Source organism: Benincasa hispida, chromosome 9, assembly GCF_009727055.1.
Source record: "Benincasa hispida cultivar B227 chromosome 9, ASM972705v1, whole genome shotgun sequence".
Classification (NCBI taxonomy): Eukaryota; Viridiplantae; Streptophyta; class Magnoliopsida; order Cucurbitales; family Cucurbitaceae; genus Benincasa; species Benincasa hispida.
The window spans coordinates 9618403-9638577 of NC_052357.1; the positions used below are offsets into that span (position 1 = coordinate 9618403).

Below are 20175 nucleotides of genomic sequence, written 5' to 3' on the forward strand. Positions count from 1 at the left end.
TTCTGCACTTTTTGGTGAAATGACCCCTGCGTTTTTGGCAAAATTAACTTTGCAATCGAGTCTGTAATTCGAAAAGTTCAAGTTTGTCAGTTCGTGATGAAGCTTTGGCGCATGGCGATGCAGTTCTCAACGAAGAAGAAGATCAAGCGTTGGTCGAATCGTGTAGCCTCAGGTAAACAATCATAGGGATTTTACTAAGTGATCGTTTAGATTTTTCATTCTAGGCGATCGTGTAGTATTTTCTAATCGGTCGTTTAACTAATGCTAAGCGATGGGCTAAATCGTTTACCATATTGTGTAGTGTTGGTTGCGCGATCACGTAGGTGCTGCAGGTAGGAAATCGTAGTGGGAGCATGCGATGCTCATCGTTTAGTAGAAGGCGCGCGCTAGACGATCGCAGAGTTAGCAATCTTCATCGCTTAGTTACTACCTATGCGATCGCGCGTATGCAATACAGAGGCGCTGGCTATGCGATCGCTTAAGCGATGGTGCTTCGCGACATCGTATTCGCTTAGACAATCGCAGAAGGCGGGCGCTGTGCGGAGTGCGCTAAGCGATCGTGTACTTCAAGCTTCATCGCTTAGTAAAGGTACACGATCGTTTAGCTTTTACTATATTATCGTCAAGAAAATCCCAAACGATCGTTTAGTAACTAAACGATCGTTTGGGATTTTCTAGACGATAATATAGTAAAAGTTAATCGATCGTTTAACTCTGGGAGGCTGGTAAGCGATAGAGCAAAGAGTTTGTTTTATCGTGTAGATGATCGCGGGGTGTTTAGTACACAATAGATGGTTGGAGAAACGGTGCTTTGCCAAGTGATTCATGACCTGGTTCGCCTATTTGAACCAGAGACTCCTTGTGTTTTAAGGCAACAGTTAGTTTTTCTTTTGTGTTTTAAGGTAATTTTACCCGGTTCATCAACTTTTATTGATTATACATGTGATGTATGATTCTTATATGTCAAAGTGTTTGTCATATAGTTATAAACCCACCTTAGGTTGTGCAATTATTCATGCATCATGTATTATAAATGTTATAATCAAGCATGAAGAAATTACTTGAAAGCATGCACATGCATCATGAAATATAAGAGTTATATTTTGCATGAAGTGAGCATTACCATGCATCATCCTTTTATTATAATTATTATAGTCTAAGAGTGAATGGAAGCATGTTTTGCTTGTTTTATTGCTATTTTGTATAAGTGATATAAAAGAAGTATCAATGAATGGACAATGCATTGAGCATGCCACTTAGGCTGTTTATAATCGTTATGAATGCCTTGCATGTGTTAGCCTCGCATTGTGGTGGTTTTTTTCCGTTTATAAGTGTTATAAAGGAAATTAGACCTAAAATTAATAATACAGAGTTGCATGCGGACTTAGGGTGAACTCAAGTTTTTGAAAGGGTTTTAAAAATTGGAATGAGATGGACCTAAGTTCATTTGGTTCTAAAGAGTTTAGTAACCTAGCTTAATCTTTTAAAATCGGTTTATTGGTTGGAATAAAAGATTAAATTTGTTGTATACCTGTCTATCAGGAACCTTTTGTCTAAGGCGGGGTTCTGGCTAGGCTAGGGTTCTTAAGTTGACAGAAACGTAACACCCCTACCTGGGAACCTACCTGGAGGTGAATTAGATAGATTTTCAACAAGCATGCAACGTTTTGGTCAAAGACTCTGTTAAAGAGTTTAATGGATGATGATCAAAAGTTGCTCAACTATCCAAGATAAAAGTTACTCTTAGGAAAACCTAAAAGTCACTTAGTTAAAATTCTTAGCCGTGTTTTTTCTATGTAAACTAAACCCTAGGTTATAAAATACTCAGTGGGAGGAGAAGGCGTATCAGATATGTCCATGATTCCACTCACGTTTCTCCCTGTATGTTCACACCGTGAGATTCATGCTTATCCTCGAGATGCCCCAGGAAGCATCCCCCTTAGGATGGTGTTTGCATGAGTCAATATCAAGGTGGATGGAGAGAGTATTTATATTAAGTGGGTGAAGGGTGTGTGTCAACACGTCCTATGGTCTCTGTCATTTAATTCCACACCATGAGATCATTCTGTACGCCCTCGTGTCGCCCTAGTAGCGACCCCCTTTGCATGGGTTTTGTGTAGTTGGTCAATATCAAGGTGAACTCCAGAAATGGATAGGGTCGCTTTAGGTTTTGCCCCAATCGGATTTTTTCCCTTAGGATTGGCCTTTTTGGAACGGACCTCTAGGGCTTAAAATGGCGAGTCACACTTACGGGAGATTGTTAAGTAAGTTAAGATATCTTGGCCAAATCAATGATGGTTTGTCGTTATAGGAACAAGAGTTGTTCTGGTATTAATGACTGGTTGAGAACTTTTCAATTCAGAGGAGGGATAACTGACCTCCCTTAGGTGGCTTTTATCCTAAACCTTTGAAGCATCATTACGAAACTAGATGTCACACAGGGTTCATGTTAGTTTTGCTAAAATCTTATTGGATGTTGTTTTGTTTTACAACGGGTATTTGCTTAAAACCTAACATAGGTAAATGTGTTTTTCTTTTCAGTAACTCGTTAGTATTTCCGTTTAAAGCTCTTAAAAATGACCGATTTATTACAATGGAAAGAATCGTGTGAAACGAATTTCTTGGCAAACGACCTCCATCCCACTACTCTCCAAAAGAAGAGACAAGACAGTAAATATGATTTATTGGTCTTGGAGACATGTCTGGTAGAGAATGATGATTCTGCCTGGATCCTTGATTCAGGTGCTATCAATCATGTCAGTTCCTCTTACCAAGGATTTAGTTCCCGGAAAATGTTGCCATAGGGAGAGATGACTCTTCGAGTCGATAATGGTGAGGTTGTTTCAGCTGTTGCTGTAGGCAGGTTGAAGTTATTTGTTGACAAGAAACGTTATCTGTTATTGGATCATGTTTTTGTAGTTTCTCATATTAAGAGGAACTTAATCTCAGTTTCTTGTCTCATTGAACAAGGCTATACCGTCTTCTTTTATGAGAATGAAGTGTATATTTTCAAGAATGGAATGGAGATTGATTCTGGTTCAATGGAAAATAACTTATATGTACTAAGGCTGTTAGTCATACAAGCCTTGTTTAACACTGAAATGTTCAGTACGGCAACAACAGCTAAAAGACCAAAGGTTTCTCCAAAGTAAAACACCCATCTCTGGCATCTAACATCAACCTCAATAGGATTGAAAAGTTGGTGAAAAGTGGACTTCTAAAGAGTTTAGAAGAAAACTTCTTGTCGGTATGTGAAACATGCCTTGAAGGCAAGATGACCAAACGATCTTTTATTGGAAAAGGTTACAGAGCCAAAGAAGCCTTGAAGCTTGTACATTCAGACCTCGGTGGTCCGATGAATGCTAAAGCTCGAGGTGGTTATGAATATTTCATCTCTTTCATAGATGATTATTCAAGGTTTGGGTATCTCTTCCTAATGCAACGTAAGTCTGAAGCTCTTGACAAGTTCAAAGAGTATAAGGCTGAAGTTGAAAACTTGTTAGGTAATAAGATAAAAACACTATGATCTGATCGTGGTGGAGAGTGTATGGACCTCTAATTCCAGAAGTATATGATAGAACATGGGATTACATCCCAACTCTCGGCCCCAGGTACACTTCAGCAGAATGATGTATTAGAAAGGAGAAATAGGACCTTGTTGGACATGGTTCGGTCTATGATGAGTTACGCTTATCTTCCAGACTCGTTTTGGGGTTATGCAGTGCAGAATGCATGTTATATCCTGAACACCGTTCCCTCGAAAAGTGTTTTTGAAATACCTATTAAGTTATGGAGAGGTCGTAAAGGTAGTTTATGCCACTTCAAGATTTGGGGTTGTCCGACGCATGTGCTAACGACTAACCCAAAGAAGTTGGAACCGCGTTTGAAGGTTTGCCTCTTTATGGGCTACTCCAAGGAAACGAGAGGAGGATACTTCTATGATCCAAGTCAGAACAAAGTGTTTGTTTCCACTAATGCTATCTTCTTGGAAGAAGATCACATGAGGGATCATAAGCCACGAAGTAAGCTCGTTTTACGTGAGATCTCAAGTGAGATTGAGACTGGTGAGGGTTCAACAAGAGTTGTTAAACAAGCCAACAAATCAACAAGAGTTGTTGAGGTCGAGACATCTAGTCAACTAGCTCAAGAGTTGAGACTGCCTTGACATAGTGGAAGGGTTATGAACCCACCGGATCGCTACATGGGTTTGACTGAAACCCATAACGTCATTATGAATGATGGGGTCGAGGATCCATTGTCTTTTAAGAAAGCAATGGAGGATGTTGACAAAGATGAATGGGTTAAGGCCATGAACCAGGAAATGGAGTCTATGTACTTTAATAAAGTCTGGGAGCTTGTTGATCCACTTGATAGGGTCAAACCTATTGGGTGCAAGTGGATCTATAAGCGAAAGAGTGGTATAGATGGAAAGGTGCAAACCTTTAAGGCTAGGCTCATGGCAAAGGGTTATACCCAGGTTGAGGGAGTTGACTATGAGGAAACTTTCTCACCTATTGTCATGCTTAAGTCTATCAGGATTCTCCTGTCCATAGCCACATTGTATGATTATGAAATATGGCAAATGGACGTCAAGTCTACCTTTTTGAATAGTAATCTTGAGGAGACTATCTATATGACTCAACCAGAGGGGTTCGTAGTTCCAGATCAAAAGTAAAGACTTTGCAAGCTTTATAGGTCCATTTATGGGCTGAAACAAGCATCTCGATCTTGGAACATCAAATTTTGCTGTCAAGTCGTTTGGCTTTGACCAGAACGTGATGAGCCTTATGTTTACAAGAAGATCATCAACAGCTCAATAGCTTTCTTGGTACTGTATGTGGATAATATCCTACTCATTGGGAATGATGTAGGATATCTGACTGACATTAAGAGTTGGCTAGCTACCCAGTTTCAAATGAAAGATTTGGGTGAGACACAGTATGTTCTTGGGATCCAGATCATTCGGGATCGCAAGAACAAACGGTTAGCCCTGTGTCGGGCATCGTACGTTGATTAAATGTTGATCAAGTACAGGATGTAGGATTCCAAGAGGGGTTTATTACCTTTCAGGCATGGAATCGTTCTGTCTAAGGATCAATGTCCTAAGATACCTCAACAGGTTGAGGAGATGAGATGGATTCCCTATGCTTCTTCTATAGGAAGCTTGATGTATGCAATGTTGTGTACTAGACCCGACATTTGCTATGCAGTAGGGATTATCAGTCGGTATCAGTCCAATCTAGGATTTGATCACTGGACGATGGTCAAGACAATCCTCAAGTATCTTCGGAGAACAAGGGACTACATGCTTGTGTGTGAACATAAGGATCTGATTCTTACAGGATACACGGACTCTAACTTTCAGATCGATCAAGATTCTCATAAATCGACATCGGGGTCAGTGTTTACTCTGAATTGAGGGGCTGTAGTTTGGTGAAGCATCAAGCAAGGCTGCATTGCAGACTCCACTATGGAAACCGAATACGTAGCGGTTTGTGAAGCAGCTAAAGAGGCTGTTTGGCTGAGGAAGTTCCTTACAGATTTGGAAGTTGTTCCAAATATGGATTTTCCTATCACTCTTTATTGTGATAACAGTGGGGCTGTGGCAAATTCGAAGGAGCCTCAGAGTCATCATCGAGGTAAGCACATAGAACAAAAATAACACCTGATCAGGGAGATTGTGCATTGCAGTGATGTGATAGTCCAGCAGATCGCATAGGAACACAACATTGTTGATCCTTTTACAAAGGCCTTCATGGCTAAAGTGTTCGAGGGTCACCTGGAAAGTCTGGGTCTGCGGGACATGCGACATCTTGTATAGGGCAAGTGGGAGATGTTACTAGGGTATGCCCTAGTTTATTGTATATTGTACATGTTTTATATTGTATTGTACATTAGTCTCCCGAGTCATTAGGACAAGTGGGAGATTGTTGGGATTGGTATCCTAATTCTCCCGAAGTCTCATTGTTTTGTAAAGATACACATTGTTCAATGAATAAAATAAGTGTTATTTCATTCTGGCATTTACTCATGTCCAATAAACAAAGCTCCTTAGTTATCTTATGTGAACTTAAGCATGTATATGTGATATACAAGTGAATCATGCCTTAAGTGATAACCTAAATCGGTCTGTAGTATAAGGATTAAGGTGGGATACCTAATCCTGGTGACACTATGGATACGACCCGCTTTGTAAAGGTTTGTAAGTGTTGTAAACTACTACAGATGGTAGATCCTGACCATTCATGTGGAGACATGGAGCGGGGGTGTCCTATACAAAGGGTGTGTATAAGACCTGGACCACGAGATGACTAGACTCTGTATATAACGCTGTTGACACTAGAGACTTGCATCTCAACTAAACGACCATAGGTGACACGACCTCAATCCTAATTGTTTTGTGAACTCCTGCCTTTGAGGGTGGTCCTTTGATTAGTATGGGTGAAAGTGGCCAGATTGCCAGCTCAACATGCCTACCTTTTTGGGGACTTGTCTGATCTAGAAGCTGGGAACTCAATCCACAATATGGAATTCACTCCTTTTCCGAAGTAGAGATAAGTAGAGAGGTTGCTCCTTTAAGGGCTGATTCCAAGGCTTGAACATAGTGGCCACAGCTTCTCTTTGGAAGAGAAGACTCAGACATAGTAGGACTATGACTTATGTTCATTAGAGGGATCAGTGGTACTTAAGGAGACAGATGTAACTACAGGGGCAAAAACGGTTAGGTGACCCAAGCCTGTACTTAACGAAGCATTTTAATGAAGGGTTTGTCGCACTGCTGATTGGCTTAGATGGGACACATAATATATCCTGTAAGTGAGGAAGTTATCAAACTGTCGGTCTTAGTTGAGTGCCTGACAATTAACGGATGGGTGATCCTGTGACTAAGAGTTTTAGTCTAGTTATTCACGTATTGTTCGAGTTTCGGATCTACAGGGTCTTGAGGTCTTGTAGCTTAGATTTCTGGAAGGATCAGTTCTGATGATGATTAAAATGTTCAATTGACAAGAAGGTATTTTGATTATATATAATATAATCGATTATGATGTATTAAGATACAATCTAGTGAGGAGGATTGATGTAAATGAATTTTACATTAAGCTTACACCATAGGAATAGAAAGAACTATGGTTTATATGTTTCATGAGATGAAATATTTAAAATATAGGTCTATAAATTTAGATTAAGGTTGGTTATCATTTCATATTTATAAATAATACTTGATATTATTAGATATTAATATTTATTTTTCATTAAATAACCAAAATAGTGGGTGGGTTATTGATCATGGTAAACCGTGAGATTTAAGACGGAAAGTGGTTTCCTATTTTAAAAAGAAGTTTTTACAAAGTTTGAAAAGGAATTTTGAGTTTTCTCTCCAGACGAAAAGGAATCTGACGTTAGTCGTCAAGTAAATACAGATTTACTAAACGACGGTTGGGTGAACTAAACGATCGTGCAGGGTGCGAGCTAACGATCGCTGGGCTCAAGGTAAACGATCAAGTAGAGTCTGTTAGTGCGACAGACTGAGCTAAACGATCACATAACTTTTTCTAGACGATCGCATAGTTTTATCTAAATGATTGGGCATCGACCTATACGATAGGTCTCCAACTTCTCCCACTTGCCCAGTTGTGTACGTGATCGTTCTTTTCTCCATTCGTCTACCTCATACCAAGTCCGAACAGAACCACTCTCTGGATTCTCACACCAAGAATACCAAGGTCGCCTTGTTAGTAGTGTCAGACTGAACTCGACACTGTCGAGGTTTTCTAGAGGACGTTCGTGGTGCTGTGGAGTCGTTCGTGTTACGGAGCAGTTTGTGAGCGAGGAGATTGTTGAGGACGAGCGGTCGTAGTTGCTGTTGTTCGTGCGATGTTTTGATTGTGTAGATTGAGCGGTCGTGGTTGCTGTTGTTCGATCAGAGTGCGCATCGGAGCGTGGAAACGTTTCTGCCGATGTGCGTAGAGTTTTTCTTTCTATGCATTTGTATTTATTCATGCTGTTGTTTGCAAGTCGACTGTAAATGATTTGTTGATTCATGATTGTAATTTGGAATAGTTTTGCTTCCGCTGCTCACGAAAATCTCGTTTCCGATTTCCTTCAATCCTTGCCCACAGAACGACCTCATACCTGATCGTTTACCTCAACCCTATCGCTCACCAAACTTCATCTCTAAACGATCGCTCACCTAATGCCCATCGCTTATCAAAACTTACCTAATGCCCATCGCTCACCCTCACTTAATCGCCTACCCGATCGTATACCAAATTCATCCCTAAATGATCGTTCACCTACTGCCTATCGCCTACCAACTTCTCTACCTGATCGCCTACCAAACTCGTCATTAAACGATCGCTTATCTATTGCCCATCGCATACCCTTACCTGATCGTCTACCCGATCGCCTACCAAATTCATCTTTAAATGATCGTTCACCCTATACCGATTGCTTACCTACTGCCCATCGCCTACCCTCACCTGATCGTTTACCCGATCTTCTACCAAATTATCTCTAAACGATCATTCACCTAATGCATGTCGTTTATATACACCCGGTCATTTACACGATCGTATACCCATATCAACCCCATCTGATCGTTTACCTATCCATTCATCACCCGATCGTCTACTAAACTTATCTCTAAACGATCGCTCACCTAATGCCTATCATCTACCTACACCCGAAAATTTACACAATCGTATACCTATATCAACTCCACTTGATCATTTACCTATCCCTTTCTCATTCGATTGTCTACCAAACCAATCTCTAAACGATCGCTCACCTACTTCCTGTCGTTTACCTACACCCGATCGCTTACACGATCGTATACCAATATCAACATCATCTGATCGTGTACCTATGGCTTCTTCCACTTGACCTCTTCAACCTGATAGCCCAAATCTTCCATCAATCAAACCTCTCACCTTACCTACTCATCCCATGATAACCCGAGGGAAAGTTTGGTATCTTTAAACCAAAAATTCTCACTACTTCCTCCCCAGTTGACTGATCTGTAACCGAACCCACTCGGATTCAAAATGCCATTGCTTCTTCTTCTTGGAAGCAAGCCATGGAAACCAAATATGCTGCTCTAATGTGGAATCATACTTGGCATCTTGTGCCTCCCACACTGGAGATGAATATTGTGGGACACAAATGGGTATTCAGAATTAAGCGAAACTCTGACGGCTCAGTACAATGCTACAAAGCAAGGCTTGTAGCAAAAGGATTTCACCAGAGCCCAGGCATCGATTTCTATGAGACCTTCAGTCCGGTTGTCAAGCCTTCAACAGTTCAAGTTATTCTCAGTATTACTGCCTCTCACCGGTGGAGTCTTCGGCAACTTGACTTTGACAATGCCGTCCTGAATGGAACTCTAAGAGAAAACATGTACATGACACAACCCTCTGGGTACGTAAATCTGTCCTGTCCACATCATGTATGCAAGCTTGACAAAGAGCTCTACGGACTAAAACATGCCCCAAGGGCTTGGAATGCGGCCTTAATAAAGGAACTTCTTCGATGGGGATTCATAAAGTCCAGGTCAGATCCATCCTTGTTCATTTATAACAAACATTCCTCTGTTATTTTTCTCCTGGTGTGTGTTGATGACGTAATCATCACCGACAATGACCCTCCGATCATCAGTCATCTTATTCAGTCGCTCGACAAATCATTTGCTCTAAAAGATTTGGAACAACTCACATACTTTCTTGGTCTTCAAGTACACTATCTTGATCTAGGTCTCATCATCAATCATGCAAAATATGTGGATGATCTTCTACAACGATTACAACTTAAAAATCTCAAGCCTACTCCATCCCCAGTGTGCTTGGCAAACACTTATCCATTGCTGATGGTACTCCTCTCGATGATCCCTTTATCTACAGAAGCACAATTGGTGCACTGCAGTACCTCACCACAACAAGACCTGACATCGCATACGTCGTCAATCACTTAAGCCAATTTCTTCAAAGACCAACTGATATTCACTAGCAGGCTATCAAACGTGTCCTTCGGTACATCAACACCACTAAACACTTTGGTCTGTTGTTCCAACCTAGCTCCGACCTGTCAATATATGCATACTCCGATGCAGATTGGGCTTCCAACGTCGACGACCGAAAATCAGTTGTAGCATATTGTTATTCATTGGAAACAATCTCGTTTCTTGGTCATCCAAGAAGCAAACGACTATAGCTCGATCGAGTACTGAATCTGAATATCGGGCCTTAGCACACACTACCTCTAAAGTTATCTGGCTTAATCAATTGATATCGGAACTTGGGATATTATCCTCTGTAAAACCCATCATCTGGTGTGATAACTTAAGTACCGGTGCGATTGCACCAATCCTGTTTTTCATGCCAGAACTAAACACATCGAGATTGACGCTCAGTTTGTAAGGGATCATGTTCTTTGGGGAGCCTTGGAAGTTCGGTATATTCCTTCGGCTAGTCAACTTGCCGACTGCCTCACAAAATCGCTCACACACTCTCACTTCCAGTCTCTTCGTTCCAAACTCGACGTACTTGATGTACCCTCTCGTTTGAGGGGGGATGTTAGAGAAATCCATGTTAGCAACTCAGTTAGCATTACACATACACAAAGGGCACCTCCAAGTCAGCTACACCATTACCAAATCACCTCCCTTCTAGAAGAGTAATTGGTTAGAAAGAAAATTTCATTTAACTAATAAAAAATGTACATTTGTATTAAAAATATTCCATTTTTTTTTTCTTCTTCTCCCATGGCTATATAAGCCTTGTATCAATTTTACCATAAAAACAGTGAAAAAACAGAGGAAAAATTCATCCCAACTTCTTCTCTCTCTTTTATGTTTTCTTACTGATAACTCTCTGTTTTTTTTTTAATTCGAAATCATTGATATTTATAAGGTTATACCAGCTGACCGTTATACAAGTTAGTTACAAACAAAAAACAGATGGTATTTGGGTCAGACTTCTTCCAAAATTTCATCATTTTCAATTTCATGCCTTGTTTTTGTTATCACTTATGAGTGATAGTTAATAAATTGAAAATTATTCATTACAACTTATATAAATGATCCTCCAAATACTTCAAAAAAAAAAAAAGCTTTTAAGATCTAAAGAAGGGTAAAAGCTTCAAAATGGAGCTGAAAGGGGTTCTTTGACCAACTGCAGTTGATTTGGGGATTCAGTAGAAACGTAAAAGCACTGACATCTTCCTCTTTCTTCCTTAATATCTCCCAGTGATGGCAGTGACGGCGGTGGTGGCAGTGACGGTTGTGAGTCTCCTTCTCCTTCCAACATATAGTTCATCGTTTTGAATCTTTCCACGATCTAAACTCTCATATCAATTAGGATGCAAAAATATAACAGGGAAAGTTACTCAAGTACTTGTAAGAATTAAGACCAGTATTCATATTAATACATATTTTAAATATTGTTTAATCCTTGATTTACGATTCTACTGCCCCATATATTGTCCAATAATAAAGAAATTGTTTAATGATAAATTATTTTAATAGTTAGTTCTTCATAAATTTTCAAGTTGTGTCCAACAAATTTCTAAATCATTTTAAGATCATCCTTTGGTCTTTGAACTTTCAGTTTATTTTAGGATCCCATATATTGTCCAATAATAAAGAAATTGTTTAATGATAAATTATTTTAATAGTTAGTTCTTCATAAATTTTCAAGTTGTGTCCAACAAATTTCTAAATCATTTTAAGATCATCCTTTGGTCTTTGAACTTTCAGTTTATTTTAGGATCTATTAACTTTCTAATTTTAATTTGTCTAATTGGGCTCTTGACCTTTTTTAAATTCTATGTACTATATACAAAATTATAAAATAGACTGATAATAAACTATTTTTAAATTTTTTATAATTTAAAATTTTAAATAATTGTTTAGTATGATAAATTTTGTTTATTATACATTAATTTTTAAATATTAAAAAAATAGCTTTATTTTAAAAAAAATGAACATGGTATATTTTTTTAAAAAAATAATGATTAGATAAAGAGTTTTTTCATGTGAAATATTCTTTTTTATGAGTTCTCATATAATCACATATTAGAGAAGAATGCTGCAATTCGGACGTGAAAAATAAAAAATAGATTTGATTACGTGAGAAATAGATAAATTTATAAATAAATCTTATTTCAAAATAAAATATTGAAAACTAAATATTAATTAAAAATTTTACCCGATTTTAGAAAAATCTAAAAACTAAAGCTTTTAAAATCATTTAAGCAAAAGTGACACAAGCCACTTAGTTTCACACTTTATAATCTAACTTTAAGATCATGGGAATACCAAAAACCTCCTCTAAAAACCAAAACTATATCCTTAAATGACTTTTGGTAAAAAGAAAAAAAAAAGTTCACAAGTGAGTAATGGATGTTATGTTTGAGAGTAATTTTTAAATTATTAAAATCATTTTTGTCAGGTTCAATTTACTCTAAAACATATATTTTAAATTATCTAATATCAATTCTTATAAGAAAAGTAGGTTTAAATGGGTAAAAATCAAGTATTTGAAGATTTTGAAAGGTTAAAAATATATTTATAATAATTTAAAATATTACAAAAATAACATCAACAATTTCAAAATGAGTGAATATGTGATAATTAATAAAAGTAGTAGAATGATAAATGCGATGTTAAATATGGTCAGTAAAAGAAACACATACATCAATCAATACAAGAGAGGCTTCACTGGGTTCCAGTTTCTGAACAACATCAGCAGCCACTTCCTGCAGAAGCAAAACCCAAAAAACTAAGATGAAATACATGAAATTATATATCTAAAAGAAAATAATTGTGGGTTCTGGGTTGGATATTAGGCTGACCCTAGCCTGGTGGAGTTGGCCTTGGTTCAAGGTTTTGGGCTCCAATTCAATGGAGCAGCAAACATTAGGCTTAGCCATAATTATAAGCCGAAGATGAAAAGCTAGAAACTTTGCAACAGCAACAGCAACAGCAGCAGCCCATCAATATTACTACTGCACTAAATTTTACATTTGCTTTACACACCTTTTGCTTCAGGGCTACCTAACCAAATTTATACCCATATTTTTTCATCTTTTTGGGCAAAATTTCACGGGCTCTTTTGACTTAAACACATGACCTACAAATTTTTTGAGGCTCTTAACAAAAGTAACCTCAATATATTATTACTGCCCTCCTTTCACTCATTTCTCGTGGGCAATGCAAAAATTTTCAACCAACGCTTTAAATCATTGGCCACACATTTCCTCAAACCCCAACCAATCTCTTCATCAAAATAAAACCAAATAAATACAAAAATTAAAACGTTTGTCAAATTTAATTCAATTCATTTCTTATTGGACAAAAATCAAACACAACTGATTCAAATTGAAAAAACTACAAATTTAATTTTCATACATGTTAAATTCATTCATGAAACATCATATTAATTTGATGTTTCAAGCTAATTTGAAAGTTTCTAACTTTTAATTTAATCTACATAATTAAATTCATTTGTTTATGTTTCAATATTCAAATGTTTCACTTTCTTTCACTATAAATATCCAATATCTGATTCTAGGTCGATCAAACAAGCCTCAAGAATTATCCCAAAAAAAAAAAAAAAAAAAAACCAAATCGATCTCAACATTGTCACTCTACAATCTTGAAGGCCACAACCATTTTGACATTATCGACGTTACACGTAACATCTCTAGGCGAGTATTAGAGAAAGGGCTTTATAAGTAGCCAACTTTGACTACCTCAAAGGGAGACAAGTAAGCAAGTTGACTCCAATTGAGAAACTCTAACTTTCCTTGCTTAGATACTTCATGTTACTTACTTAGGCATCAAAGTATACTTGGTTCAACATCACACTAATGTGAGCATTCTCACACAGGTCAGTTTTATTGTCGAAGGTGGACCAAAGAAGTGGGACATGGTGGAGCGACCTAGGAACTTTGATTTTAGGGAAAAATCATATTGTGTTGTTATTGATTGAAAGAAAGGGAATTAAATATCATGTAGTACAAGGGAAAACTGTAAGAGTGTATCAACATGCAGCTGAAGAAACAAGGATCAATAAGCATTCAAATTCACTAATTTTGGCAGAAACTAAAGGATGCTCATCTAATAAAAAAGGATTTGCAGTCTTACCTTTGTAGAACTCTTCAAGATCTCGATCAACAGTTGTCTCTTCGAAAGATCATCGTGAACCACCTCAAAAACTTCCCCACTATCCTCTTGGAGCTTTAGAACGAGTTGTGGGACTCAAGAATAGCTTGAAGCAATGAATAAACAGTGAGAAGCTCACAGCACCACACTGCTTGAAGAACTCTTCTTCAACTCAAAATTTTCTCTAAAATTTCTATTGAATACATGCCTCAAATTTATTCCAATCTTCTTTATTTATTGCAGGAAAACATGTAAAGAAGAATGTTGCATGAGTTGCACCTCATGCTTGGAGTAAATGAAGAAAAAGGAAATGGGTTTGTGTGAGCATGTAGAAGATGGTAATGGAAAAATGATTTTTTGCATTTTGTGCATGGTTTTCAACATTCCAATTTTTCTTAAAATCAAAACCAATTTCAAATCTATTTTGATTTTAAAACTGAAAACTTAATTTTATAAAATTAATTTCATAAATTAATTTTTAAATAATACTAATTAATTTAATATCAAATATTAAATTAATTTTTGTACAAATTCATCTTCATATATTTAAATCATATTTAAATATATATTCTCCTATTCCGTTTAATTCTAATTTGAACGTTTCAAATTAACTTCTCAAGCTACTCAAAAGCTTATCCATTTACGAGCTAGTAGGGGGACCTCGCGGACTTAAAAATCATGGGCTCCAACAATCCGAGATTAATTGGCTAAACTCATTAGACCGATCTAATCCCCATTCGTTAACTAATGGGTCACTCCACTATAGCCCATAGTTGAACTCCCCTCACTGTAGATATATTATGTCCACTTTATATAACCATAATCAATAAGTACATCCTTCACAGGTTGTTCGTAATCACAACTAGGTCAATATAATTTTACCCCTGTGAATACATCTTGTTCTTAAGTTCCCACTGACCCTCTAATGAACAATTCTGATTCATAACACCTATGAATCAAATCCTTTCTCTATCATGAGAAGGTGGGGCCCCGATTGTTCAAGACCTAAAATCAGTACTTAAGAGAACAACCTATCTACTAACTTTAAATCAGGTAGAAGTGAATTCCATCTTGCAAGGCTATGTCCCCAACAATTCATCTGGTCTTATCCCAAAATGGGAAGCTTATTGAGTAGTATTGTTGGATTACTCTCACTGTTTGCAGATCAAAGGATAATCCTGAACAAATAGGAGTTTATAGCTATCTCAGCATTAAGATCGAGTTAACCTAGGTTATTTAATAAATGAAATAGTCAATTTTAAAAGTAAATGGTCGTTATAAAGAAAAGTAGTTATTTTCGTGGTCCAATCTATATGCAAACTCATTGCATAGGATGCCCCCACTCACATGTCTTAACATGAACGACCTGTGGATCACATCGTTTGTAGCACTTTACAACCCTTTGTAACAGCTACAGAGTAGGCCGCATCCAAAAGTGTTACCAAGATAAGATACTCAATTTCATCCATATACTTATTAGATCATTTAGGCTATATACTATTAACTTGATCCTATTTATGTCACTACATAAAGTTACAATATTCAGACTATAGCCATAGATATATTTATTGGGTTTTCATAATAGAATGCAAAATAAACAATTTATTATTATTGATAAATAGAATGCATATGCATCTAAGGCCACGTTTGCACTGGTTGAAAAGTAATTCATCAATGGTAATGTAAAAAGTGGGCCCCAGTTGATTACTTTTTTTGTTGTTTACCTACGTTGCGAAACTGTAATGAGATGTAGCGCCCACCTTGAAATTTGTAATCAAATCATGTAATCTAATAGATGAATAAAATGTGTTCAATCTAATTGTGGTTGAAATTTACGTGGGATCGACTACTTTTACCGTTACTGTTATCGTAATCATTACAGATAATGTTACCGTAACAGTATGAAAATTATGAATTTGCGACATTCATTGCTATCTTTACCGTTACCATTCCAGTTAGGGTCAAATAGTAACAGTAATGATAACGATAATAATAAAATGTGACAAATTCATAATTTTAGATAAACGCATTCAAAAGTAATCCAATTGTGTTTGTGATTCAAGCATATTATGTTCATCCATCAATGGAATCTCATTCCGATTATACTAATTTTCATTACAGTTTGGTAAACATGGCCTAAATAACACTAATACTAACATCTAATTTACCAGATGACTGAAGCTTTAAATTGCTAAAAATAACCAAACTAAAAGGACAGCAAAACGACATCTTTTTACAGACAAATAATAAAATGTAAATGACATCAAAGAAGACATGAAATATTGTCACATTGAGCTGAGATCAATGAGATGCTTTTACTTCCTCTCTCAAACTCAAGGTTGTTGCCACGACATTGAGTTTGCAAAGCAGCTTAGTAAATCCACTTTCAGTCAATGCTTCTGTTAATCTATCTAAAATTTGCTTCTCAAGAGAAACTGAATCAAACGTCAATGGCCTTGGCAAGTACCTTGTCTTGAAAAAAATATACATCGAGCTCCCTATGCTTACTCCATAATGAAAGACAGGATTGGCGGTGAGAGACAAAGCACTAATATTTGTCACGCTATATCACAGGTATGTTAGAACTCAAGCAGTTAATTTCTTGAAGTAAAGCTTCCAACTGATTTTTGACATTACATGTGTGATGGAGAAATATTCTGACTTTATACTAAATCAGGATACCACATGTTGCTTTTTCGAACACTACAAAATAGTGCATTGCCAATGACTACACAATAAGCTGAAATGGATCTCCGACCATCAAGATTATAACCCAAATCTGAATTAAATTAGCCAGTAATTTGTCAGTCATCAGATTTAGGTATGTTAAGACCATAATTAGTTATACAGTTCAGATATCGAAGAACTTGTTCACTACTTTCGAGTGTACATGTCACACCTCCTCCCGAGCTTACTTCTTTCGCTCAGAAGGCAATGTGAGGATGACAGATACTACCTTTTTGTGATACTTACTGTCCATCTCTACTGATTTAGCTTTAACTCAACTTAACCGAAAATAAAATTAACTTCAACTTTTCATACAATAGAAATTGAAGTTCATACAGATTAATAACTTTTACATGTCATTTGTCCAACCCCTTCCCAATTACTAAATAAGACATTTAACTCGTGGTAACCTAGTCTTCTCATAGCAACCCGGATTCTTCTGCTACCTGCAAAGGAACACATAAGAGAAACAAATGAGCTAAAGCTAAGTGAGTGTAAACAAACTATAGGGTCTCCTTCAATACTTAAGAGCAAGCGACTCAATAACAACATATCAACACAACGAGGTTACTACTCAAACCTCAGGCTTGCACGTATCTGTTATCCTTGCACACATGGTAGACAGTTAGCATTACTTCCCTATGTGCACATAGATCTACCTCATGTAGGCTCAGAAACTAGACCCGTTGGTCCTCTGACCATCCCACATTAGGTTCTTTCCACAAACTCAGAAGCTAGACCTTACGACCCCCTGACCATCCTGTAGATTTTACCACTGGCTCAAGAACTAGGCCTTATGACCCTCTAACCATCCCGTGCGGTGTATTCTTTATCACCATACAAATTACACATATACATGTATGGAAATTTACAACAACAACAACTAAAGAAAAGCCACTCGTAGTTTACTAGTTTTCCCATTCTTCCAAGTCTTCTGGCTTCCTAGCTCCTTATGGAAATCTAAAACCTACAATAGCCCAATTTTAGCTTATGGTTTAAGGCTAGAATAACCTTAGAGTACCTTGATGACCCTAAACTTAGCTTATCCACTCCAACGAACGTGAAACTAGGCTTTTGAACAACCTAGAAGAGTTGTAGACACAGGGTTTAACTTCTCCAAAACCAGTTGGACATCTGGTTGCCCTTCATAACCAAGTTGAATGCCTGGTCTCTACTCACTAATGCCTAGATTAGGGTTGGTAACAGGGCGGGGCGGGGCTGGGGATGTACTCCCCGTCTCCGTCCCCGCGGGGATTTTTAATCCCTATCCCCGCCTCATTCCCCGTGTTGAGGAGTCGGGGTCAAGGTCGGGGAATCCCCGTTCGGGGATTAGGTCGTCGCGGGGAAAAATTTCCTGCCCATTAGTTTTTCTTTTTAATTTTTTTTTATCTAAAATCAATAATTTTTTATATTTCTATTGAAATGATACACTTTTTAGGTAACAAGTTAGTATTATTATTGTTTTATTTATTTAATTTAATAATAAAAATATATTTTAACATTTCTTCATTTTAAAATTTAATAAAAAGTTAAAATTAATTATATTATGAAAAAAAGTTTTTAAAATTAAAAAAAAAAAAAACAATAGCTTTATTATGAAATAAAATTTTAAAAATAAAAAAATAAAAACAGTAGCTTAAACTTAAAGTTACTATTTTATATATATATTCGGGGTGGGGTCGGGGTCGGAGACGAGGCAAGGATATGCTCCCCTTCCCCAGTTTGGGGGCTCGTTTTGGGTCCCTAGTTTAACCCCATCCCCGGTCAAACCGGGGATTCCTCACCCCGATCGGGGCGGGTACCTGACCCTGCGGGGATTTTTTCCAACCCTAGCCTAGATGATGTCTTCAACACCTAGGCACTCCAGATCAATGTGTGGACCTCCCTCAAAACACAAATTCTCTCAAGCTCTCCTTTTTTAAAGTTTTCCTAGAGAGAACTTTGAGTTGTGTAGTGAAAGGTGATCCTTGGGGGTATTTATAGGCAAGCTCAACTCATCCTTGTCACCAACCCTAATCCTTCAAAGTATGATACCTCACTTGCATGGAAATCCTAAGTGTCCACACCATGCAAAGTCCAATACTTTAACACCTTCTACTTGCAAGCAAGGCTTAGATGTCTACACCATGTATAGACCAATGCATGCTATCCTCTGAGATGTCAATCTAACACTTTACATTGTTGAATTCTACTATCGCATTCTCTCTCGTTTGGCACAATCCTGAATTTTTTATTTCTTTATTCAGTCGTCGCATTCATCCTTTGCCCATTATGACTTCAATGATGAAATATATGCTTCTTTACTTATCTCATGAACTGGTGTCAGAATAATTTCAGGACAATCGATTCACAAAGCATTTCTAAAATTTAGTGGTCTGCCAGCTTTTCATCAAAACTATTTTTACAAAATTTTGAGTCCATCGCATAAATTATTTCGTTTTCAGCAATGAGGACATTGCTGCGTTTTAAATTTTGGGGGTGCTATTTTCAGCCTTGTCATTTTCAGATTTTCAATTTCAAAAAAAAAAAAAATTGATATACTATATAACGTTGAGAACGGATCCTGCTCGTAGTTGGATGTCGGCATGAAACCCGTAGGGGCAAGCCAAAATGAAGATGGGAATCGTGATCAATGCAGAAGTTAAGTGATCGCAACTCCGCTGCCAAATAAAAGACGAACATGAGTTTTGACTGAAAAGAGCGTCTCGCTCGTAGTTGGATGTTCGCATAACACTCGTAGGGGCAAGCCAAAACAAAGGTTGAGCACTCAGATCAGCGTAAGATCACAAAACTAATATCTGAATCATGCGAAGGTCAAAACTACTTGAACACCCCAGTTTGATAAAATTTGAAATAAGTTATGTGATGTCATGTTAAATGAGTAAAGATTTTTTTAAGATTAAGCTAGCGGTCCCTAAAGGTTAGAAATATTTTAGGATAAGATTAGGATAGGCGATTTGAATAAGGCATCATGAGAAGCCTAGGCAGGGTGAAAGCGATTGAAATTTTGAGAAATATTTAGTTTATGCTTGAGGACAAACATTGTTTTAAATTTGGAGGTGTGATAACTGGTAGAAATACAAGTTATTAAAGCTCAAATTATTAAAACGATGGGAGAAAGCGATGGTAAAATAGCTAATATTACAATTGAATGCGCCAAACTAAAAGAACATTGCGATCGCTAACGCTCATCGCATAAAAAAAGTTAAATTGTGTTATTCTGTGCAGGTACAATGCGATGGCGCGTTAGAGTTTGTGATCCAAGGGTACAATGCGATGACGCGTTTGAG

The 20175-nt window shown here is 37.3% G+C and overlaps 1 protein-coding gene across 1 annotated transcript; it reads right to left on the reverse strand.

The window, feature by feature from the left end:
- Positions 1-10957: 10957 nt before the first annotated feature.
- On the reverse strand, positions 10958-13044 carry LOC120086256. The gene is made up of 3 exons (XM_039042804.1): positions 12847-13044; positions 12688-12750; positions 10958-11330 (listed from the first exon to the last, which is right to left on the reverse strand). Exons 1-3 carry the CDS (start codon positions 12922-12924, stop codon positions 11133-11135), a joined length of 339 nt encoding a protein of 112 aa, XP_038898732.1. The 5' UTR covers positions 12925-13044; the 3' UTR covers positions 10958-11132.
- Between the last annotated feature and the right edge of the window lie 7131 nt (positions 13045-20175).

Coding starts and splice junctions, on each gene's coding strand:
- LOC120086256 (XM_039042804.1), bottom strand. CDS start 12,924: ATGGCTAAGCCTAATGTTTGCTGCTCCATTGAATTGGAGCCCAAAACC. Junction 12,751..12,846: donor GCCAACTCCACCAGGCTAGG/GTCAGCCTAATA, acceptor TTGCTTCTGCAG/GAAGTGGCTGCTGATGTTGT. Junction 11,331..12,687: donor CCTCTCTTGTATTGATTGAT/GTATGTGTTTCT, acceptor ATGAGAGTTTAG/ATCGTGGAAAGATTCAAAAC.